The 25627-nt window shown below is 40.3% G+C and overlaps 1 protein-coding gene across 2 annotated transcripts in view; it reads left to right on the forward strand.

Annotated features, from left to right (window-relative positions):
• Positions 1–20912, forward strand: part of CFAP91 (cilia and flagella associated protein 91) — a 94642-nt gene extending 73730 nt beyond the window's left edge. For both annotated transcript variants that reach the window (XM_005905443.2, XM_070369946.1), the window contains exon 17: positions 20760–20912. In XM_005905443.2, the coding sequence (XP_005905505.2) occupies positions 20760–20911 (152 nt within the window). In that variant the 3' untranslated portion in view covers position 20912. The remainder of the gene's footprint in view (positions 1–20759) is intronic.
• Positions 20913–25627: the final 4715 nt, after the last annotated feature.

Below are 25627 nucleotides of genomic sequence, written 5' to 3' on the forward strand. Positions count from 1 at the left end.
GAGTCTTTTCCAATGAGTCAACTCTTCGCATGAGGTGGCCAAAGTACTGGAGTTTCAGCTTTAGCATCATTCCTTCCAAAGAAATCCCAGGGCTGATCTCCTTCAGAATGGACTGGTTGGATCTCCTTGCAGTCCAAGGGACTCTCAAGAGTCTTCTCCAACACCACAGTTCAAAAGCATCAATTCTTCAGCGCTCAGCCTTCTTCACAGTCCAACTCTCACATCCATACATGACCACAGGAAAAACCATAGCCTTGACTAGACGAACCTTTGTTGGCAAAGTAATGTCTCTGCTTTTGAATATGCTATCTAGGTTGGTCATAACTTTCCTTCCAAGGAGTAAGTGTCTTTTAATTTCATGGTTGCAGTCACCATCTGCAGTGATTTTGGAGCCCCAAAAAATAAAGTCTGACACTGTTTCCACTGTTTCCCCATCTATTTCCCATGAAGTGGTGGGACCGGATGCCATGATCTTCGTTTTGTGATTGTTGAGCTTTAAGCCAACTTTTTCACTCTCCACTTTCACTTTCATCAAGAGGCTTTTGAGTTCCTCTTCACTTTCTGCCATAAGGGTGGTATCATCTGCATATCTGAGGTTATTGATATTTCTCCTGGCAATCTTGATTCCAGCTTGTGTTTCTTCCAGTCCAGCATTTCTCATGATGTACTCTGCATATAAGTTAAATAAACAGGGTGACAATATACAGCCTTGACAAACTCCTTTTCCTATTTGGAACCAGTCTGTTGTTCCATGTCCAGTTCTAACTGTTGCTTCTTGACCTGCATACAAATTTCTCAAGAGGCAGATCAGGTGGTCTGGTATTCCCATCTCTTTCAGAATTTTCCACAGTTTATTGTGATCCACACTGTCAAAGGCTTTGGCATAGTCAATAAAGCAGAAATAGATGTTTTTCTGGAACTCTCTTGCTTTTTCTATGATCCAGCGGATGTTGGCAATTTGATCTCTGGTTCCTCTGCCTTTTCTAAAACCAGCTTGAACACCAGGAAGTTCACAGTTCACATATTGCTGAAGCCTGGCTTAGAGAATTTTGAGCATTACTTTACTAGCGTGTGAGATGAGTGCAATTGTGCGGTAGTTTGAGCATTCTTTGGCATTGTCTTTCTTTGGGATTGGAATGAAAACTGACCTTTTCCAGTCCTGTGGCCACTGCTGAGTTTTCCAAATTTGCTGGCATATTGAGTGCAGCACTTTCACAGCATCATCTTTCAGGATTTGAAATAGCTCAACTGGAATTCCATCACCTCCACTAGCTGTGTTTGTAATGATGCTTTCTAAGCCCCACTTGACTTCACATTCCAGGATGTCTGGCTCTAGGTCAGTGATCACACCATCGTGATTATCTGGGTCGTGAAGATCTTTTTTGTACAGTTCTTCTGTGTATTCTTGCCATCTCTTCTTAATATCTTCTGCTTCTGTTAGGTCCATACCATTTCTGTCCTTTATTGAGCTCATCTTTGCATGAAATGTTCCTTTGGTATCTCTGATTTTCTTGAAGAGATCCCTAGTCTTTCCCATTCTGTTGTTTTCCTCAATTTCTTTGCATTGATCGCTGAAGAAGGCTTTCTTATCTCTTCTTGCTATTCTTTGGAACTTTGCATTCAGATGTTCATATCTTTCCTTTTCTCCTTTGCTTTTCGCTTCTCTTCTTTTCACAGCTATTTGTAAGGCCTCCCCAGACAGCCATTTTGCTTTTTTGCATTTCTGTTCCATGGGGATGGTCTTGATCCCTGTCTCCTGTACAATGTCATGAACCTCAGTCCATAGTTCATCAGGCACTCTATCTATCAGATCTAGTCCCTTAAATCTATTTCTCACTTCCACTGTATAATCATAAGGGATTTGATTTAGGTCATACCTGAATGGTCTAGTGGTTTTCCCTACTTTCTTCAATTTAAGTCTGAATTTGGCAATAAGGAGTTCATGATCTGAGCCACAGTCAGCTCCTGGTCTTGTTTTTGCTGACTGTATAGAGCTTCTCCATCTTTGGCTGCAAAGAATATAATCAGTCAGATTTCGGTGTTGACCCTCTGGTGATGTCCATGTGTAGAGTCCTCTTGTGTTGTTGGAAGAGGGTGTTTGTTATGACCAGTGCATTTTCTTGGCAAAACTCTATTAGTCTTTGCCCTGCTTCATTCCATATTCCAAGGCCAAATTTGCCTGTTACTCCAGGTGTTTCTTGACTTCCTACTTTTGCATTCCAGTCCCCTATAATGAAAAGGACATCTTTTTTGTGTGTTAGTTCTAAAAGGTCTTGTAGGTCTTCATAGAACCGTTCAACTTCAGCTTCTTCAGCATTACTGGTTGGGGGGTATATGTTAATTCCATATTCCTAATTTATCCCTCCCCCATGTCATTCCTCTTCTGTAACCATCAGCTTGTGTTTTGTGATTTGATTTTTTCAACGTGAAACAAATGTTGAGAGTTTGCAGGGTTTTCCAACCGTGGCCGCCTTTTGGAGGCAGGGCACGTGCAAGTCAGGTGCTGAAAAGCGGGAAGCCTCACAGACCTAACGTTATTCTGCAGTTCTGCTGAGTCACAATATCTTTTGTTCCTGCCAGAGCTCATCTCAGTAGAAATAGCCTCACTTATCATTTGCCAAAAGTGGCATGCTTTTAAAGATTCCTGCTTTTATTCAATAGAGGAGGAGAAGAAAAAAAAATGTGTTTTAAAGAAACAATGTTCTTCCAGAGCTTTCATGGTACTAGTGGTAGTCCTGAGCCCAGAGGGAGGAGGTGCGGCCAGTAGATCAATATTAAGTGAAATATGAGCCTGGGAGGTTTTAAGAGTTTGCAGGAGAAGTCTAGACAGGTTTAAGAGAAGTGTAATGTTTCAGATCACGTAACTAGGGAGTAAGGAATGGTGGAGTTCTCATGCATTAGAAGAGAACAAAGAAATACCCTGTTTTCCCATTACATGATTGTACCGTAGTTTTTCAACCAGTACCCCCAGCAGTGAGCACTTAGTTTATTCCTGTGTGTTTTCCTGTAAATAGCTGTGAACACCCTGGTCATTTGTCTGAGGTTAGACTCCTAGTAGTACAATGCTGGAAATACAGTATGTGTGTTTTGCATTTTGATAGATACCACCACACTGCCCCCACAAAAAACTGTTCAATTCATATTCCCATCAACAGTGTATGATAGTGCCTCTACCAAAAAACTTCAATTTTCAGATCAAATAAGAAGTATTCCTGTATCACTTTTTATTATAAAAGGGACCTTATGTTTTCTAGATCCTTAAGAAAATAAGCAACTCCCTTCTCCTCCTTAATACAAAGTGAGGTCAGCCTGTTTCATATCAGTTCACCTGAAGAAGGGGAGAAATCCTGTGTTTAACAGTTACTAGTTTATGACCCCCTCCCCCAGCTTCTCCTGACTCTGAGAGGAAGGAGCTGAAGGAGTCTTGATCTATAGGGATCAGTGGCAGTCATCTGTGGGCAAACGGAGCAAATCCTAACCTCTTCCCTTTATATGGACGTAGCCCAAATGAAGAAAGCCATCTGGATGAGGAGTACACATTATATTTCTTTCTCTTTCCAAGTAAGGCATCCATGCATTATAAATACTCTTTACCCCAAATTAAGAACTATCACATACAGACCATTTGAGATATCTCATTATTGATTTATTTGGATGTATTAAAAAATTCTATTGAGGTCTATTGACTTATTAGTTTCAGCTGTACAACAATGATTTAAAATGTTTATAGATGACATTGTTTAAAGTTATTATATATTGGCTATATTCCCTGTGCTGTGCAATATATCCTTGTAGCTTATTTACTTTATACATGGTAGTTGATATCTCTTAATCCCTTATCCCTATCTTGCCCCTCCCAACTGCCCTTTCCTCACTGGTAACCACTTGTTTGTTCTCTGTATCTGTGAATCTGTTTCTGTTTTGTTGAATTCATTTGTTAGATTTTTTGAGATCCCACATGTAAGTGATAACTGCAGTATTTGTCTGTCTGATTTATTTCACGAAGCACAATACCTTCCACATCAATCCATGTTGTTGCAAATGGCAAGCTTGTTTTCTGCTTATGGTTCTGTAGTATTCCATTATGTATGTGTGTAAACACACACATACCCATGTCTTTTTATCCTTTCATCTGTTGATGGACATATAAGTTGCTTCCATATCCTGTCTATTGTAAATAATGTGAGGAGCCAGCTCATTGGAAAAGACCCTGATCCTGGGAAGGACTGATGGCAGGAGGAGAAGGGGAGACAGAAGATGAGGTGGTTAAGAAGCATTCCTCCCGCTGCAGTTTTTTGAAAAGTTTGAGAGTAGGTATTTACCCGTGAAGCCATCTGGTCCAGAGTTTTGTTTGTTGGGAATTTTTTTTTATTACTTATTCAATTTCAGTACTGGTACTTGCTCTTTTACACTTTCTATTTTTCCTGGTTTAGCCTTGTGAGATTCTACATTACTAGTAATCTGTCCATTACTTCTTGGTTCTTTATTTTATTGGTATACAGTTGTTCATATTGTTCTCTTATTTCTGTGGTGTTGGTTATAGCTTCTTTTTCATTTCTGATTTTATTCATTTGGTCCCTCTTTTTTTCTTGATGAGTTTCACAGAGGATTTATTAATTTTCTCAAAGCAAGAGCTCTTATTTTCATTGATCTTTTCTACTTTTTAAGAATTAGGCTACATTTCAATTATTTCTTCTCTGATCTTTGACTTCTTTTCTTCTACTGACTTCTGTTAGTTGCTTGGTGTATGATCAGGTTCTTGGTTTGAGATATTTCTTTCCTGAGGTAGGCTTGTATCACTATAAACTTTCCTCTTAAGAGCTGCTTTTGCGACATCCCAGAGATTTGGATCTTTGCATGTTTTACTTCATGTGTCTCCATGTATTTTTTAAATTTCTTCTTTGACTTCTTTAGTGATCCATTGGATGTTAGTGGCATATTATTTGGCCTCTGCATGTTTTTAGTATTTTCTCAGTGTTGGCTTTTAGTTTCAGAGTTGTACTTATGAAAGATGATGAGATTTACGTTTTGTTAAATTTATTGAGACTTGTCTTGTGGCCTCAGTTCAGTTCAGTCGCTCAGTCGTGTCTGTCTCTTTGCGACCCCATGACTGCAGCACACCAGGCCTCCCTGTCCATCACCAATTCCCAGAGTTTACTCAAACTCATGTCCATTGAGTCAGTGATGCCATCCAACCATCTCATCTTCTGTTGTCCCCTTCCCCTCCCACCTTCAATCTTTCCCAGCATCAGGGTCTTTTCAAATAGGTCAGTTCTTTGCATCAGGTGGCCAAAGTATTGGAGTTTTAGCTTCAGCATCAGTCCTTCCAATGAATATTCAGGGTTGATTTCCTTTAGGATGGACTGGTTGGATCTCCTTGCTTTCCAAGAGACTCTTAAGAGTCTTCTCCAACATCACAGTTCAAAAGCATCAATTCTTCAGTGCTCAACCTTCTTTATAGTCCAACTCTCACATCCATATGCAACTACTGGAAAAACCATAGCTTTGAATAGACAGACCTTTGTTGGTAAAGTAATGTCTCTGCTTTTTAATATGCTGTCTAGGTTGGTCATAACTTTTCTCCCAAGGAGTTAGTGCCTTTTAATTTCATGGCTACAGTCACCATCTACGTTGATTTTGGAGCCCAAAAAAATAAAGTCTGTCACTGTTTCCCCATCTATTTGCCATGAAATGATGGGACCAGATGCCATGATCTTAGTATTCTGAATGCTGAGTTTTAAGCCAACTTTTTCTCTCTCCTCTTTCACTTTCATCAGGAGGCTCTTTGCTGCTAAGTCACTTCAGTTGTGTCTGACTGTGTGTGACCCCATAGACAGCAGCCCACCAGGCTTCCCCGTCCCTGGGATTCTCCAGGCATGAACACTGGAGTGGGTTGCCATTTCCTTCTCCAGTGCATGAAAGTGAAAAGTGAAAGTGAAGTCGCTCAGTCGTGTCTGACTCTGGGCGACTCCATGGACTGTTGCCTACCAGGCTCCTCCGTCCATGGGATTTTCCAGGCAAGAGTACTGGAGTGGGATGCCATTGCCTTCTCCAAGGAGGCTCTTTAGTTCTTTGCTTTCTGCCATAAGGGTGGTGTCATCTGTATATATGAGGTTATTGATATTTCTCCTGGTAATCTGGATTCCAGCTTGTGCTTCATCCAGCCCAGCGTTTCTCATGGTGTACTCTGCATATAAATTAAATAAGCAGGGTGACAATATACAGCCTTGATGTACTCCTTTCCTGATTTGGAACCAATCTGTTGTTCCATGTCCAGTTCTAACTGTTGCTTCCTGACCTGTATACAGATTTCTCAAGAGGCAGGTCAGGTGGTCTGGTATTCCCATCTTTTGAGGAATTTCCCACCATTTGTTGTGATACACACAGTCAAAGGCTTTGGCATAGTCAGTAAAGCAGAAATAGATGTTTTTTCCAGAACTCTGTTGTTTTTTTGATGATCCAGCAGATGTTGGGAATTTGATCCCTGGTTCCTCTGCCTTTTCTAAAACCAGCTTTAACATCTGGAAGTTCATGGTTCACGTACTATTGAAGCCTGGCTTGGAGAATTTTGAGCATGACTTTGCTAATGTGTGAGATGAGGGCAATTGTGCGGTAGTTTGAGCATTCTTTGGCATTGCCTTTCTTTGGGATTGGAATGAAAACTGACCTTTTCCAGTCCTGTGGCCACTGCTGAGTTTTCCAAATTTGCTGGCATATTGAGTGCAGCACTTTCACAGCATCATCTTTTAGGATTTTAAATAGCTCAACTGGAATTCCATCACCTCTGCTAGCTGTGTTTGTAGTGATGCTTCTTAAGGCCCACCTGACTTCCCAAATTCCAGGATGTCTGGCTCTAGGTGAGCAATCACACCATCATGATTATCTGGGTCATGAAGATGTTTTATATACAGTTCTCTGTATTCTTGCGACCTCTTCTTTATATCTTCTTCTTCTGTTAGGTCCCTACCATTTTTGTCCTTTATTGAGCCCATCTTTGCATGAAATGTTCCCTTGGTATGTCGAATTTTCTGGAAGAGATCTCTAGTCTTTCCCATTCTATTGTTTTCCTCTATTTCTTTGCACTGATCATTGAAGAAGGCTTTCTTATCTCTCGTTGCTATTCTCTTGGGACTCTGCATTCAAATGGATATATCTTTCCTTTTCTCCTTTGCCTTTAGCTTCTCTTCTTTTCTCAGCTATTTGTAAGGCCTCCTCAGACAACCATTTTGCTTTTTTGCATTTCTTTTTCTTGAACATGGTCTTGATCCCTGTCTCCTGTACAGTGTCACAAGTCTCCATCCATAGTTCTTGAGGCACTCTATCAGTTCTAATCCCTTGAATGTATTTCTCACTTCCACTGTATAGTCGTATGGGATTTGATTTAGGTCATACCTGAATGGTCTAGTGGTTTTCCCTACTTTCTTCAATTTAAGTCTGAATTTGGCAATAGGCGTCTTGTGGCCTAGCATGTAATTTATTCTGGGGAATGTTCCATGTGCACTTGGAAGGAATGTATATTCTGCTTTTGGATTACATGTTCTGTATACATATCTAGTAAGTTCATCTGGTCTGGTGTGTCATTTAAGGCCAGTGTTTCCTTATTAACTATATATGTGGATGACCTGTTCATTGATGTAAGTGGGGTGTTAAAGTGCCTAGTATTGGAAACCTGGATGGAGTCAAACAAACAAAGATTAAAATGTTTTGGGGTTTTCTATAAATATGGAAATTTCTAGATGAAGAGAAGACTATTCTTGCAGGAAAGCTGTTTGTATTTCACTGCAGAGAAATTTCTGAATAATTTCATTTTTCATTGCCTGTGACAGAGGGACCCATATCCTAGGTCTTGCTATAAAATAAATTCTTTCACACACACACACACACACACACACACACGCCCTAGAATTGTGTGTTACTGTTGACTTCTCTCTTTATGTCTGTTAATATTTTCCTTATGAATTAAAGTGCTCCTGTGTTGGGTACATATATATTTATAATTATTTCTTCTTTTTGGACTGATCCCTTGATTATTATATAATGTCCTTCTTTGGCTCTTGTAACAACCTTTGTTTTAATATTTGTTTTGTCTGATATAAGTATTTCACCACTGCTTTTCTGTTGATTTCTTTCTGCATATAACACCTTTTTCTATCCTCTGATGTCAAGTGAATCTTTTTTTTTTTTTAATTTATTTTTATTTTCGACTGCAGTGGGTCTTCATTGCTTTGTGTGGGCTTTTCTCTAGTTGCAACGAGGCGGCGCTACTCTGCTGCAGTGCTCAGGTCTCTCATTGCGATGGCTTCTCTTGGTGGAGCATAGGCTCTAGGCAAGCAGGCTTCAATAGTTGCAGCACGCAGGCTCAGTAGCTGTGTGCATAGTAGCTATGTGCACAGGCTTAGTTTCTGTGAGGCATGTGAAATCTTCCCAGACCAGGGATCAAACCCGAGTCCCCTGCACTGGCAGACAGATTCTTATCCAGTGCACTATCAGGGAGGTCCCAAGTGAGTCTCTTATAGGCAGCATATATATGGTTCCTTTGTGTATACATTCAGTCACCATGGCTTTTGATTGGAGCATTTAGTTCATTTACATTTAAAGTAATTATTGATAGGTAAGGAAGATCCCCTGGAGAAGGGAATGGCAACCCACTCCAATATTCTTTTATTTTTATTTTTTGAGGTTAAATTTTTTTAATTAATTAATTAATTTATTTATTTTTTACTTTACAATATTGTATTGGTTTTGCCATACATCAACATGCATCCGCCATGGGTGTACACGTGTTCCCCATCCTGAACCCCCCTGCCACCTCCCTCCCCATACCATCCCTCTGGGTCATCTCAGTGCACCAGCCCCAAGCTTCCTGTATCCTGCATCGAACCTGGACTGGCGATTCATTTCTTATATGATATTATACATGTTTTAATGGCATTCTCCCAAATCATCCCCCCCTCCCTCTCCCACAGAGTCCAAAAGACTGTTCTATACATCAGTGTCTCTTTTGCTGTCTCGTATACAGGGTTATTGTTACCATCTTTCTAAATTCCATATATATGCATTAGTATATTGTATTGGTGTTTTTCTTTCTGGCTTTCTTCACTCTGTATAATAGGCTCCAATTTCATCCACCTCATTAGAACTGATTCAAATGTATTCTTTTTAATGGCTGAGTAATACTCCATTTTGTATATGTACCACAGCTTTCTTATCCATTCATCTGCTGATGGACATCTAGGTTGCTTCCATGTTCTGGCTATTGTGAACAGTGCTGCGAGGAACACTGGGGTACACATGTCTCTTTCAATTCTGGTTTCCTCAGTGTGTATGCCCAGCAGTGGGATTGCTGGATCATAAGGCAGTTCTATTTCCAGTTTTTTAAGGAATCTCCACACTGTTCTCCATAGTGGCTGTACTAGTTTGCATTCCCACCAACAGTGTAAGAGGGTTCCCTTTTCTCCACACCCTCTCCAGCATTTATTGCTTGTAGACTTTTGGATTGCAGCCATTCTGACTGGCGTGAAATGGTACCTCATAGTGGTTTTGATTTGCATTTCTCTGATAATGAGTGATGTTGAGCATCTTTTCATGTTTTTGTTAGCCATCTGTATGTCGTCTTTGGAAAAATGTCTGTTTAGTTCTTTGGCCCATTTTTGATTGGGTCACTTATTTTTCTGAAATTGAGCTGCAGGAGTTGCTTGTATATTTTTGAGATTAGTTGTTTGTTGCTTCATTTGCTATTATTTTCTCCCATTCTGAAGGCTGTCTTTTCACCTTGCTTATAGTTTCTTTTGTTGTGCAGAAGCTTTTAATTTTAATTAGATCCCATTTGTTTATTTTTGCTTTTATTTCGAATATTCTGGGAGGTGGGTCATAAAGGATCCTGCTGTGATGTATGTCGGAGAGTGTTTTGCCTATGTTCTCCTCTAAGATTTTTATAGTTTCTGGTCTTACATTTAGATCTTTAATCCATTTTGAGTTTATTTTTGTGTATGGTGTTAGAAAGTGTTCTAGTTTCATTCTTTTACAAGTGGTTGACCAGATTTCCCAGCACCACTTGTTAAAGAGATTGTCTTTTCTCCACTGTATATTCTTGCCTCCTTTGTCAAAGATAAGGTGTCCATAGGTGCATGGGTTTATCTCTGGGCTTTCTATTTTGTTCCATTGATCCAAATTTCTGTCTTTGTGCCAGTACCATACTGTCTTGATGACTGTGGCTTTGTAGTAGAGCCTGAAGTCAGGCAGGTTGATTCCTCCAGTTCCATTCTTCTTTCTCAAGATTGCTTTGGCTATTCGAGGTTTTTTGTATTTCCATACAAATTGTAAAATTATTTGTTCTAGCTCTGTGAAAAATACCGTTGGTAGCTTGATAGGGATTGCATTGAATCTATAGATTGCTTTGGGTAGTATACTCATTTTCACTATATTGATTCTTCCAATCCATGAACATGGTATATTTCTCCATCTATTAGTGTCCTCTTTGATTTCTTTCATCAGTGTTTTATAGTTTTCTATATATAGGTCTTTAGTTTCTTTAGGTAGATATATTCCTAAGTATTTTATTCTTTCCGTTGCAATGGTGAATGGAATTGTTTCCTTAATTTCTCTGTTTTCTCATTATTAGTGTATAGGAATGCAAGGGATTTCTGTGTGTTGATTTTATATCCTGCAATTTTACTATATTCATTGATTAGTTCTAGTAATTTTCTGGTGGAGTCTTTAGGGTTTTCTATGTAGGGGATCATGTCATGTGCAAACAGTGAGAGTTTTACTTCTTCTTTTCCAATTTGGATTCCTTTTATTTCTTTTTCTGCTCTGATTGCTGTGGCCAAAACTTCCAAAACTATGTTGAACAGTAGTGGTGAGAGTGGGCACCCTTGTCTTATTCCTGACTTTAAGGGAAATGCTTTCAGTTTTTCACCATTTAGGATAATGTTTGCTGTGGGTTTGTCATATATAGCTTTTATTATGTTGAGGTATGTTCCTTCTATTCCTGCTTTCTGGAGAGTTTTTATCATAAATGGATGTTGAATTTTATCAAAGGCTTTCTCTGCATCTATTGAGATAATCATATGGCTTTTATTTTTCAATTTGTTAATGTGGTGTATTACATTGATTGGTTTGTGGATATTGAAGAATCCTTGCATCCCTGGGGTAAAGCCCACATGGTCATGGTGTATGATCTTTTTAATGTGTTGTTGGATTCTGATTGCTAGAATTTTGTTAAGGATTTTTGCATCTATGTTCAACAGTGATATTGGCCTGTAGTTTTCTTTTTTTGTGGCATCTTTGTCAGGTTTTGGTATTAGGGTGATGGTGGCCTCATAGAATGAGTTTGGAAGTTTACCTTCATCTGCAATTTTCTGGAAGAGTTTGAGTAGGACAGGTGTCAGCTCTTCTCTAAATTTTTGGTAGAATTCAGCTGTGAAGCCGTCTGGACCTGGGCTTTTATTTGCTGGAAGATTTCTGATTACACTTTCAATTTCCGTGCTTGTGATGGGTCTGTTAAGATTTTCTATTTCTTCCTGGTCCAGTTTTGGAAAGTTGTACTTTTCTAAGAATTTGTCCATTTCTTCCACATTGTCCATTTTATTGGCATATAATTGCTGATAGTAGTGTCTTATGATCCTTTGTATTTGTGTGTTGTCGTGATCTCTCCGTTTTCATTTCTAATTTTATTGATTTGATTTTTCTCCCTTTGTTTCTTGATGAGTCTAGCTAATGGTTTGTCAATTGTATTTATCCTTTCAAAGAACCAGCTTTTGGCTTTGTTGATTTTTGCTATGGTCTCCTTTGTTTCTTTTGCATTTATTTCTGCCCTCATTTTTAAGATTTCTTTCCTTCTACTAACACTGAGGTTCTTCATTTCTTCCTTTTCTAGTTGCTTTAGGTGTAGAGTTAGGTTATTTATATGACTTTTTTTCTTGTTTCTTGAGGTATGCCTGTATTGCTATGAACTTTTCCCTTAGCACTGCTTTTACAGTGTCCCATAGGTTTTGGGTTGTTGTGTTTTCATTTTCATTCATTTCTATGCATATTTTGATTTCTTTTTTGAATTCTTCTCTGATTTGTTGGTTATTCAGCAGTGTGTTGTTCAGCCTCCATATGTTGGAATTTTTAATATTTTTTCTCCTGTAATTGAGATCTAATCTTACTGTATTGTGGTCAGAAAAGATGCTTGGAATGATTTCAATTTTTTTGAATTTACCAAGGCTAGATTTGTGGCCCAGGATGTGATCTGTCCTGGAGAAGGTTCCATGTGCGCTTGAGAAAAAGGTGAAATTCATTGTTTTGGGGTGAAATGTCTTATAGATATCAATTAGGTCTAACTGGTCTATTGTATCATTTAAAGTTTGTGTTTCCTTGTTACTTTTCTGTTTAGTTGATCTATCCATAGGTGTGAGTGGGGTATTAATGTCTCCTACTATTATTGTGTTATTGTTAATTTCCCCTTTCATACTTGTTAGCATTTGTCTTACATATTACGGTGCTCCTATATTGGGTGCATATATATTTATAATTGTTGAGCTGTAGGAGTTGCTTGTATATTTTTGAGATTAGTTGTTTGTCGGTTGCTTCATTTGCTATTATTTTCTCCCATTCTGAAGGCTGTCTTTTCACCTTGCTAATAGTTTCCTTTGATGTGCAGAAGCTTTTAAGGTTAATTAGGTCCCATTTGTTTATTTTTGTTTTTATTTCCAATATTCTGGGAAGTGGGTCATAGAGGATCCTGCTGTGATGAATGTCAGAGAGTGTTTTGCCTATGTTCTCCTCTAGGAGTTTTATAGTTTCTGGTCTTACGTTGAGATCTTTAATCCATTTTGAGTTTATTTTTGTGTATGGTGTTAGAAAGTGTTCTAGTTTCATTCTTTTACAAGTGGTTGACCAGATTTCCCAGCACCACTTGTTAAAGAGATTGTCTTTAATCCATTGTATATTCTTGCCTCCTTTGTCAAAGATAAGGTGTCCATATGTGCATGGATTTATCTCTGGGCTTTCTATTTTGTTCCATTGATCTATATTTCTGTCTTTGTGCCAGTACCATACTGTCTTGATAATTGTTATATCTTCTTCTTGGAATGATCCTTTGATCACTATGTAGTGTCCTTCTTTGTCTCTTTTTACAGCCTTTGTTTTAAAGTCTATTTTATCTGATATGAGTATTGCTACTCCTGCTTTCTTTTGATCTCTATTTGCATGGAATATCTTTTTCCAGCCCTTCACTTTCAGTCTGTATGTGTCCCTTGTTTTGAGGTGGGCCTCTTGTAGACAACATATATAGGGGTCTTGTTTTTGTATCCATTCAGCCAGTCTTTGTCTTTTGGTTGGGGCATTCAACCCATTTACGTTTAAGGTTATTATTGATAAGTATGATCCTGTTGCCATTTACTTTATTGTTTTGGGTTCGAGTTTATACACCGTTTTTGTGTCTCCTGTCTAGAGAATATCCTTTAGCATTTGGTGGAGAGCTGGTTTGGTGGTGCTGAATTCTCTCAGCTTTTGCTTGTCTGTAAAGCTTTTGATTTCTCCTTCATATTTGAATGAGATCCTTGCTGGGTACAGTAATCTGGGCTGTAGGTTATTTTCTTTCATCACTTTAAGTATGTCCTGCCATTCCCTCCTGGCCTGAAGAGTTTCTATTGAAAGATCAGCTGTTATCCTTATGGGAATCCCCTTGTGTGTTATTTGTTGTTTTTCCCTTGCTGCTTTTAATATTTGTTCTTTGTGTTTTATCTTTGTTAATTTGATTAATATGTGTCTTGGGGTGTTTCGCTTTGGGTTTATCCTGTTTGGGACTCTCTGGGTTTCTTGGACTTGGGTGATTATTTCCTTCCCCATTTTAGGGAAGTTTTCAACTATTATCTCCTCAAGTATTTTCTCATGGTCTTTCTTTTTGTCATCTTCTTCTGGGACTCCTATGATTCGAATGTTGTGGTGTTTAATATTGTCCTGGAGGTCTCTGAGATTGTCCTCATTTCTTTTAATTTGTTTTTCTTTTATCCTCTCTGATTCATTTATTTCTACCATTCTATCTTCTAATTCACTAATCCTATCTTCTGCCTCTGTTATTCTACTATTTGTTGCCTCCAGAGTGTTTTTTATCTCATTTATTGCATTATTCATTGTATATTGACCCTTTTTTATTTCTTCTAGGTCCTTGTTAAACCTTTCTTGCATCTTCTCAATCCTTGCCCCAGGCTATTTATCTGTGATTCCATTTTTATTTCAAGATTTTGGATCATTTTCACTATCATTATTCAGAATTCTTTGTCAGGAAGATTCCCTATCTCTTCCTCTTTGGTTTGGTTTGGTGGGCATTTATCCTGTTCCTTTACTTGCTGGGTATTCCTCTGTCTCTTCATCTTGTTTATATTGCTGAGTTTGGGGTGGCCTTTCTGTATTCTGGCAGTTTGTGGAGTTCTCTTTATTATGGAGTTTCCTCGCTGTGGCTGGGGTTGTATTGGTGGCTTGTCAAGGTTTCTTGTTTAGGGAAGCTTGTGTTGGTGTTCTGGTGGGTGGACCTCTATTTCTTCTCTCTGGAGTGCAGTGAAGTGTCTAGAAACAAGTTATGAGATGTCAGTGGATTTGGAGTAACCTTGGGCAGCCCGTATATTGAAGCTCAGGGCTGTGTTCCTGTGTTGCTGGAGAATTTGCGTGGTATGTCTTGCTCTGGAACTTGTTGGCCCTTGGGTGGTGCTTGGTTTCAGTGTAGATATGGAGGCATTTGATGAGCTCCTATCGCTTAATGTTCCCTGGAGTCAGGTGTTCTATGATGTTCTCAGGATTTGGACTTAAGCCTCCTGCTTCTGGTTTTCAGTCTTATTTTTATGGTAGTCTCAAGACTTCTTCTATACAGCACCGTTGATAAAACATCTAGGTTAAAGATGAAAAGTTTCTCCACAGTGAGGGACACCCAGAGAGGTTCACAGAGTTACATGGAGAAGAAAAGAGGGAGGAGGGAGTTAGAGGTGACCCGAATGAGATGAGGTGGAATTAAAAGAGGAGAGAGCAAGCTAGCCAATAATCACTTCCTTATGTGCGCTCCACGGTCTAGACCGCTCAGAGATGTTCATGGAGTTATACAGAGAAGAGAAGAGGGAGGAAGGAGACAGAGGTAGCCAGGAGGATAAAAGGGGGGAATGAAAAGGAGAAAGACAGATCCAGCCAGTAATCAGTTCCCTAAGTGTCCTCCACCATCTGGAATACACAGAGATTCAGAGAGTTGGGTAGAGAAGAGAAGGGGGAAGGAGGAGACAGAGGTGACCTAGTGGAGAGAAAGGAGAGTCCAGAGGGGGAGAGAGCAGTCAAGCCAGTAATCTCGCTCCCAAGTAAAAATAGGTACTGAAGATTGGGTTCTTAAAGGTACAAAATTGATAACAAATACCAAAAAGCAAAGATTAAAATTCTAGAGTAGAGGTTAGATTTTCAAAAATACAATATTAAAGAAAAGAAGAGAAAAAAAAGTCACAAAAGTTATTTAAAAAAAAAAATATATATATGAAGTTTGCTTTAAAAAATAGCCTTTTTTTTTTTGAAAAGTAGTAGTAGGTTATAAAAATGAAAATTAAAGGAGTAATAGAGGACTTAAAAATTCAAAAAAAAAAAAAGTTAAGAAAAAGAAAAGAAAAAAAAGTGATCGTAAAAATAGTAAAAATATATCTAGGACTTTCCCTGGTGGTGTTGTAGGCAGTGTGGGGTCAGTTCATTTTCGGATAGTCTCTTGGTCCGGCTTATATTTCTCAAGATCTATAGGCCCCTTCCTATGTAGTCGGTACTAACTACAGGGTTTTAATCTATTGCACCTGTCACTTCCAAGGCGGTTCCCTCGGTTAAAACTTCTGTTTGTTGGTCTCTTCAGTGTCTGATTTCTGCCCTGACACAAGGGGGCGGTGGTGGACACTTTTTTAGGCTCACTTGTTCAGTCGCTGTGGGGAGGGAGGGACACTGCAAACAAATAACACTGGCGTGTGCTCCTAGTGTCTCAGCCACACTGGGCCTGCCCCCGCTCACCACGCGTGCACCCTCCCTGCCCACACAGCTCAGGCCCTAGGTTGCTCCACTGGGAACCGTCGGAGGCCGGCCCTGGGCTGCATGCACCTCCCAGGTCCAAGCCGCTCAGGTTCAGACACTCGGGTAGTCCTCAGAGGCGCAGACTCTGTTGGGCCTGCGTTTTGTGCCCTTCCCAGCTCTGAGCAGCTCGGGTGATGAGGTGTTTGGCGAGCGTGGTCCCTGTGACTTATCACCTCTCCCGTCCCTGCCGCTCGGTTTTCTGGGTGTACAACCAGCGCACCTTCTCAGGTGGATGACTGTCCAGAATCCCAAGAAGTCTTAGTTAGAAAAGAAGCCTGCTTGCAGTTTGGTAGATAATGCCTCTCTGGGGCTACGATTGCCCCCTTCTGGCTCTGGCTGCCTGTCACCAGAGGAGGAAGGTCTGTAGCCAGCTAGTTTTGTTCCGCCCTTTGTTCTGTGCAAGGGCCTGGTGGTGTCTTAGGGCTTTTCGTGTGGTAGCTATCCCAGAGTCTGGTTTGCTAGCCCAAATTAGTTCGCTCTGAGTAGCCTTGGGGGCATTCAGGCCTGATCCTTAGTCTAAGCAATGCAGCCCGCGCCTCTCTGCCCAGCCCCTGCTTGCTGGTGCAGGCACAGGTGTCTGCGCTGCTTCTCCGCTGGGGGAGTTACCATTGGGATTGTAATCTGTGGGTTTTAATTATTTACTTATTTTTCCTCCCTATTATGTTGCCCTCTGTGCTTCCAAGGCTCGGCACAGACTCGGCAGTGAGAGTGTTTCCCGGTGTTTGGAAACTTCTCTCTTTTTAAGACTCCCTTCCCAGGACGGAGCTCCATCCCTACCTCTTTTGTCTCTTTTTTTGTCTTTTATATTTTTCCTACCTCCTTTCGAAGACAATGGATTGCTTTTCTGGGTGCCTGATGTCCTCAGCCGGCATTCAGAAGTTGTTTTGTGGATTTTACTCAGCGTTTAAATGTTCTTTTGATGAATTTGTGGGGGAGAAAGTGATCTCCCCGTCCTATTCCTCTGCCATCTTAGGACCTCCTTCCAATATTCTTGACTAGAGAATTCCAGAGACAGAGGAGTCTGGTGAGCTACAGTCCATGGGGTCACAGAGAGACACAACTGAGCAGCACACACACATACACACACACACGTTGATAGGTAGGTATTGTCATTTTGTTCATTGTTTTGGGGTTGTTTTGGTAATTCTTTTGTTTATTCTTGCCTTCTCTTCCCTTTTAATGATTATTTTTAGTGTTATCTGGATTTCTTTCTCTTCGTGTATCTATTGTAGATTTTTGGTTTTGGGGTACCATTAGGTTTATACATAGATGTAGACAACTCTGTCTATATATGATTAAGTGCTTTCTCTCTTAACTTCAAGTGCATTTTAACAAGTCTGAATTTTTATTGTGCTCCCTTCATAATTACTGTTTTTCTCATATTTTGTGTCTAATTGCTTTGTGTATCCCTTAGCTGGTTATTGTGGTGATAGGTGATTTTAGTACTTTTTGTCTTTTAGCCTTCCTACTAGCTTTCTATGTGGTTGATTTACTACCTTTACTATATATTTATCTTTACCAATGAGTTTTTTTTTCCCCATAATTTTCATGTTTCTAGTTTGACCTTTTCTTTTTCACTTAGAGAAGTCCCTTTAACCTTTCTTGTAAAGCTGCTTTGGTGGTACTGAACTCTTTTAGCTTTTGCCTATCTGAAAACTTTTGATCTATCAAATCCAAATAAAAGCCTTGCCAGGTAGAATATTCTTGGTTGTAGATTTTCCCTTTTATCACGTTAACTGTATCTTGCCACTCTTTTCTGGCCTGCAGAGTTTCTGCTGCAAAGTCAGCTTGATAGCCTTATGGGAGTTCCCTAGTTCATAACTTGTTTCTTTTCCCTTGCTGCTTTTAATAATATCTCTTTGAGTTTTGCAATTTTAATTACAGTATGTTTTGATGTGGTCCTCTTTGGGTTGATCCCGTTTGAGGCTGTCTCTGTGCTTCCTGGACTTGCATGTTTCATTCATTTCACAGGTTAGGGAAGTCTTCAGCTGTTATGTCTGCAAATATGTTCTCTGCCACCCTCTCTGTCTTCTCTTTCTGGGACTCCTGTGAGGTAAATGTTAGTGTGTGTGATGTTGTCCCAGAGGTCTTTTAAACTGTCCTTATTTCTTTTTATTTTTTTCTGTTTAGCTTGAGTGATTTCCACTACTCTCTTACAGCTTACTGATCTATTCCTCGGTATTACTTAATCCACTGTTGATTCCTTCTAGTGTATTTTTCATTTCAGTTACTGTATTTCCATCTGTCTAGTTCTTTATATTTTCTAACTCTTGATTAAAAACATTTACTGCTTACTCTGTTCATCCATTCTTCTTTAGAGTTCCCTTTTTTGTTGCTATTCTGCCTAATTTTTTTTTAATTGAAGTATAGTTGATTTACAGTGTTGTGTTAATTTCTGCTGGACAGCAAAGTGATTCAGTTATACATATATATACATCTTCTTTTTACATTCTTTTCTGGTATGGTTTATCACAGGATAGTGAGTATAATTCCCTATGCTTTACAGTAAGACCTTATTTATTCATTCTGTGTCTGGTGAATGGGGGCTACATTCTGGGGAGGCTGTCTGGGGGGCCCAAAGTGTCTCAGAGCTGGTGTTGTCCGGCTGGTTGGTGTGGCTGGGACCCAGTGGGTCCAGGATTGGTGCTAGCCTACCGGTAGGTTGAGCCATGATCCAAGGTCTCTTGCTGTAGTAGGCCCTGGGGGTCCCAGTTCTATATTACCTGTGTCCTGGGGTGTAGGGCCAGGTCCTGGGCCCTCTGGTGGACAAGATTATTAGGGTGTTTTAATGCAACCTGCCCACCTACTTGCTTGGCCTGAGGTATTCCATTACTGGTGCCTATAGGCTGATGGGTCGTAGCCTAGGTCCCCACAGGGAGGATTACAAAATAGTGCTCACCAGCACTAGTATTCATGTGGTAGGGCAAGCTCCCCCAAGTGCTTACTGCCAATGTCTTTATCCCCAGGGTGAGGTCCAGTTGCCTTCTACCACCCCAGGAGACTCTCCAAGATTAATGGGTGGGCTGGACCCATGGTCCTTTCAGACTGTGCAATCTAGGGCAGAAGAAATAATGTATAAGATCTTGTGTGTGTCCTTTAAGAGTAGAGTCTATTTCTCACAGCTCACAGGGTCTGCTGAAAGCAAGCCCTGCTGGTCTTCAAAGCCAGTTGTTCCAGTACTGTCTTACCAGTGCAGGACCCCTGTGCTGTGGAGCCCAATGTGGGGCTCAGACTCCTCAATCCTTAGGGTGAATCTCTGCAGTTGTAGTAATTTTCCTGTTTGAGGGTTGCCTACTAGGGGTACGGCTCTTGACTATAGCACAACTCTGCCCATCCTACCCATCTTATTATGGTTTGTTCTATATTATCTTTAGTTGTAGAGGTCTTTTCTGGTAGGTTCTGGCCTTTCTCATCCATAGTTTCTCTGTAAATAGCTGTAATTTTGCTGTGCCCATGAGAGGAGTTGAGCTTAGAGTCTTCTTAATCCACCAACTCTTATTTTTCTAAAATTTGATAGATGGGAATGACCTTGAGGACCTGTATATAGATGAAAATAATAGTAACAACCAAGGTTTAAATGCATACCAAGTTCCAAAAAATGTATTAAGCATTTTTAGAAATACCTTATCTAAATTTCTTATAACATCTATAGATGTGTTCTCATACTTTAGTTAAGGAAATTAGTGCTTAGAGATGTTACACAGTTTGCAGATTGCACCATGGTCTATGTGGCTCCCAAGTCCCCATTCTTTCAACCATACTGCTGTGAAGTGTTCTAAGTTTCTATGTGATTTACCCTACTTAAAATAGCTGACATCTGAACAGCATAGAAGCCATGGTACTTCTTATTGTGCTTTACTAGCTATATGACTTTAGGCAAATCACCTAATCTCTGTGTCTCAGCTGCCTCATCTGAAAATGGGGATAGTAATAATACTCTTTTAGGGTTGTGAGTAGTTTAAATGAATAACTATATGCCAACTATTTAAAACCATACCTGGCAGGAAGTAAGGAAAAATGCTAACTGCTACCACCATCATCATCACAGTTACCACTTTTCAAAAGGGAAATGGGATGCTTAATGTACTAAGCCTTGATAATAAATATTCTTTAGACTGTAGCACTAGGAACAACTTCTAAAGCCGTGAACTCAAATTCATCAGTCAACAAGTACCCTTCATATTAGGGACTAAAGCACAAAGAGAAGCATAAGACAAGATCTTTACCTTTAGGTCATTTATAATCTAAGTGAAAAACAAAATGTAACTCACCTGAAGCACTTGGACATTGAATAGACTGGCACAAACTCAAGTGTGGTCATAATAAATGTGAGCTGCCTCAGTCAAAGACTTCCTGGAGGAGCTGGACTTGGGCTGGGCTTTGCAGAAGGGCAGGATCTGGAGTACAGGTATTCCAGGTGAGGGAAGACACTCAGCTGTGGAGTGAAGGCCAGCCGAGTGGGGAGGAGTGTGACTGAACAGAGAGAGAGCAGCAATATTGAGATTTAGGTTGAATTACCTTTGGAATGTGTCCTTGCAAAACCACAGAAAATTTTCTTTAATCCAGTCAGCTTTAAGCAAGAGAATATGTGGCTTGCAAAGTTATCATTTCTGTCTCTACTCTTTTGAAAACCTTTGGGAATGATCTGTCCTGACGTCCAGAGTAACACGTCTCCTGTCCCTTCGGCACAGTGAGGAACTCTCAGCGGAAGCATATCCTGGCAGCCCATCAGATCATCCACAGGCACACAGAGGACATGCTCAAGACGCATTTTGTTGAGCAAAGGCAGACACCAGACGCTGAGCTACTTGAGGGAGAAACTGAAAAGGAGCAAAATACCTAAGGTGAGTTTATTTTTCCTTTGGAAGGGCACAGGAGGACAAGCAGCATCATTGAGCTCTGTGCTGTACTCTAACAATCATAATGTGGAAAATGAAGCACTCCCATTTAAATTGGTGCATTTCATGCATCTGTTTGACAGGCCTGAAGCAGTTACTGTCTGCCAAGGTTTCCACTACAAATTCAAGAAAAAAGCACCCTTGTGCTTTCTGTCTGTGGCAGCCCAGACTGAATGCAGGAATACAGCAGGGAAAATATTGGTGCATTTCATCTCGGTTATGGAATCTGCTATTGAAACTGTTAGTTCATATGACAGCAGTTAGACTGTTTTGACCAAAAAACAGGACTCAAAATTATTTTTGTAGGTTTTAGCAAATGACTATACTCTATCACAAAGCTACAAAACATGTTTGTGTTATTTAAAACAAAAACCTTGTTCTCATGGAATTAGATGAGGTACCCCTGTCGCACTGAGCTGGCTGCTCAGCATGGCATGAGGCACAGCCTGCCCAATTCGAGCCCTGCCCTCTACAGTAGCCTTAGGTGCACCTAACATTCCTACTCACAAGATGAACACAGGCCATGTTTGGTATGATTTGAGTATCAATCTCCTCAGAAAGCCATAAGGCCCCACAGCTTCCAACAGCACAGCATCAGGGGTCTCTCTTCCTGCGGGAGCTCTTGCTGAATCCACACAGAGGACCATGTATCAAAATCCTTTAGTCCCCAGGTTACAAAGCTCAGGTGCAAGGAAAAGAGCTTCGCATTGGGTGGGGGCAGAAGCTGCCTTGGTTTACATGCCCTGGGACCAGTCTCTCTCATAATTCCATTGGCATAGATTCCAGGGTCCCCCCAATGGATCTGCCCAGTTACAAAAGTCAGCACACTTGGGAAACCTCAAAGTTACAGTTTCCTGTTAGGTATTAATAGTTTATTTAAAATCCCTCCCAGTCAGATGCTAGTTACTAATCGGGTCATTTTTACCTTTAGTAATGTTGCTTACATGTGTTCAGTCACTCAGTGGTATCCAACTCTTGCGGCCCCATGGACCATAGCCCGCCCGGTTTCTCTGTCCATGGAATTTTCCAAGCAAGAATACTGGAGTGGGTTGCCATTTCCTCCTCCAGGGGACCTTCCTGACCCAGGGATCGAACCCACATCTCCTGTGTCTCCTGCACTGGCAGGCAGGTTCGTTACCACTGGCACCACCTGGGAAGCCTGTGTTGCTTGGTGACGTAGTTGACACGTATGCCACCTTACCAGATTATGGAGAACAGAGCCAGGGGGTTCTGAGTAAAACTTCCATGAGAAGGGGTCCAGAGTGAAGCTTTACCTGTAACTTTTCCCTTAAGCCTCCCATGGTGAGAGGCACACTGTTTGCTATTTTACCCTCGAGGGTGTGCTATCAGGTTAGGGACGGCATTAAGGCTTAGGGAGCAATCTGAACCTGGCATCGAGGAGGTTTGGGTGTTTGCAGCCACTAACTGTATAATCTTATACAAATACTTTCCTTGAGGTTTCCTTAAGGTTTACACATGAACATGTGACCAAGAGGCCCTCTGCAGGGAAATCTATTGGGACCTTAAATCTCAAAGAGGCTGATGGTAGGAAGGTTGAGATGAGGGAGCAGTTAAGAAAGACCAGAGAGAAAACAGATAAAGAATTCTTAAATACCAAACTATGGCTGTAAATTACAGCAGAAAATCCTTTGTTTTTCATTAATAATGAAATAACCTCTGAAATCACTGAAAATATAAACCATATATTTACATGTAATGTTACATCTATATAATAGCTATATAATATAAATTCAAGAATCAAAGAATTTTGCCTAACTTATTATTGTGTTAAAAATCAGCCTCAGAAGTACAGTTCCTCCACTGGGTCCCTTGGATCTCTCCCTATCCAGTTGATGTTTGAGAGGGAGTGAAAGAATCTGAGCATGCATTGGGAAGAACTCAGCTGTAAGGCATTGCCAGCCAGTGCTCCAGAAGGATGAAGAACTGAGTGCTTCGATCTTGAAACAGTGATCTGGGCAGCATATCACAGCATCCTGTGGACGCATAAAGACACAACTTTCTGGTGGAAGATAGGAGATGGTGAAAGGGAAAGTCGCTCAGTCATGTCCAACTCTTTGCGAGTCCATGGACTATATAGTTCATGGAATTCTCCAGAGAGGTGATGAGGGCTGACTTAGGCAATAATATAAATTATAACAGTGAGCTGAGATATACCACTGAGACAGGATGGTGGAGTAGAAGGACATGAGTTTACCTCTTCTAATGGAAACATCAAAATCACAACCAACTGCTGAAAAACCATTGACAGAAAAACGTTGGAACCTATCAAAAAAGATACCCTGCATCCAAAGACAAAGAAGAAGCCACAATGAGATGACTAGAGGTGCGCAATACAATCCAATCCCATACATGCCAGGTGGGTGACCCAGTAACTGGAAATAATTTTACCATAGAAGCTCTCCTACATGAGTGAAAGATCTGGGCTCCATGTCAGGCTCCCTACCTTGGGGTCTGGCAGTGGGAGGAGGAGCCCCCGAAAATCTAGCTTCGAAGGCCAGCAAGATCTGATCAGAGAAATTCCACAGGACTGGGGGAAACAGAAACTCTGTGTGGAGGGTGCACTCAGGGTCTCATGACTCACAGTGACCCAAGGGAAAAGCAGTAACCTCTAAGAGACTGGGCTAGTACTGGAAGGTCTCCTGCAGAGGCGGGGAGCAACTATGGCACAGTGTGGGGACAAGAACACTGGCAGCAGCAGTTCTGGGGAGTACTCGTTGGTGTGAACCTCCTAGAGGCTGCCGTTTCCTCACTGAGACCTGGCCCCACCCACAGTCTGTAGGTTTCAGTGTGGGTGCCTTGGGCCAAACAGCCAACAGGTCAGGAACAAAGCCCTACCCATCAGCAGACATGCTACATGTAAAAGGATGAAATTAGAACACTCTTAACACCATACACAAAAATAAACTCAAAATAGATTAAAGCTCTAAATATAAAGCCAGACACTATAAAACTCTCAGAGGAAACAAAGAATGCTCTTTGGCATAAATTGCAACAAGATCTTTTTTGACCCACCACCTAGAGTAATGAAAATAAAAATAAACAAATGAAACCTAATTAAAAGCTTTTGCACAGCAAAGGAAACCATAAATGAGACAGAAAGACATCCCTTAGAGTGGAAGAAAATATTTGCAAATGAAGTAAGTGACAAGGGATTAACCTCCAAAATATACAAACAGTTCATGCAGCTCAGTATCAAAAGCACAAACAACCCAATCAAAAAAAAAAAAAAAAGGGAAGAAGGCCTAAATAGACATTTCTCCAAAGAAGATACATAGATGGCCAATGGCCAAGAGGCCCATGAAAAGATGCTCATTACTAATTATTAGAAAAATGCAAATCAAAGCTACAATGAGATTATCACCTCACACTAATCGCAATGGCCACCATCAAGGAGTCTACAAACAGTAAATGCTGGAGAGGGTATGAAGAAAAGGGAACCCTCCTACACTGTTGGTAGGAATGGCAGTTGGTGCAGCCACTATGGAAAACAGTATGGAAGTTCCTTAAAAAACTACACATAGAACTACTGTGTGATCCAGCAATTCCACTCCTGGGCATACATCCAGAGAAAACCATGGTTCAAAAGGATACATTCACCAGTGTTCATTAAAGCACTGTTTACAGTAATCGAGGCATGGAAGCAACCTAAATGTCCATCAGCAGATGAATGGATAAAGATGTGGTGCATGTATACAATGGAATATTACTCAGCCATAAAAAGGAATAAAATAATGCCTTTGCAGCAATATAGGTGGACCTGGAGATTATCATATCAAGGGAAGTAAGTCAGACAAATTATCATGGTATCACTTACATATGGAGTCTTTTAAAAATGATACAACTAAACTTATCTACAAAACAGACTCACAGACTTAGAGAAAAAAATTATGGCTACCAGGGGGGAAGGCTGGGAGGGATAGATTAGGAGTTTGAGACTGACATGTACACATTGCTATATTTAAAATAAAATGCCTTTCCCTGAGGAAAAAAAATGTAGCAGGAGAAAGAAAAGTATGGTACTAGCAAAAAAAAAAAAAAAAGGAAATATAGATCAATGGAACTAGATAAAAAGCCCAGAAATAAACCTGCACCTGTGGTCAGTTAATCTACAGCAAAGGAGGCAAGAATATACAATGGAGAAAAAGCAGTCTCTTCATTAAGTGGTGCTTACTGAACTGGACAGCTACATGTAAGAAATGAAATTAGAGTATTCCTTAACACTATACACAAAAGTAAATTCAGAATACACTAAAGACCTAAATGTAAGGTCAGATACTATAAAACTCAGAGGGAAACACAGGCAGAATACTCGTACATAAATCACAGCAATAACTTTTTCAGCCCATCTCGAAGAGTAATGGAAATAAAAATGGATAAATGGGAAATTAAACTCAAAGGCTTTTGCACAGGAAAGGACACCATAAACAAAACAAAAAGACAACCCACAGAATGGGAGAAAGTATTTGCAAGCACTCTGACCAAAAAGGGGTAAGTTTCCAAAATTTACAACCAGCTCATGAAGCTCAATATCAAAAATTCAAACAACTCAATCAAAAAATAAGTTATGCTTATCAGTGAGGAATGGTGGTGGGGGAGGGATAAATTGGGAGTTTGAGATTAACATACATACACACACACAC

Source organism: Bos mutus, chromosome 1, assembly GCF_027580195.1.
Source record: "Bos mutus isolate GX-2022 chromosome 1, NWIPB_WYAK_1.1, whole genome shotgun sequence".
In the NCBI taxonomy this organism is placed as follows: Eukaryota; Metazoa; Chordata; class Mammalia; order Artiodactyla; family Bovidae; genus Bos; species Bos mutus.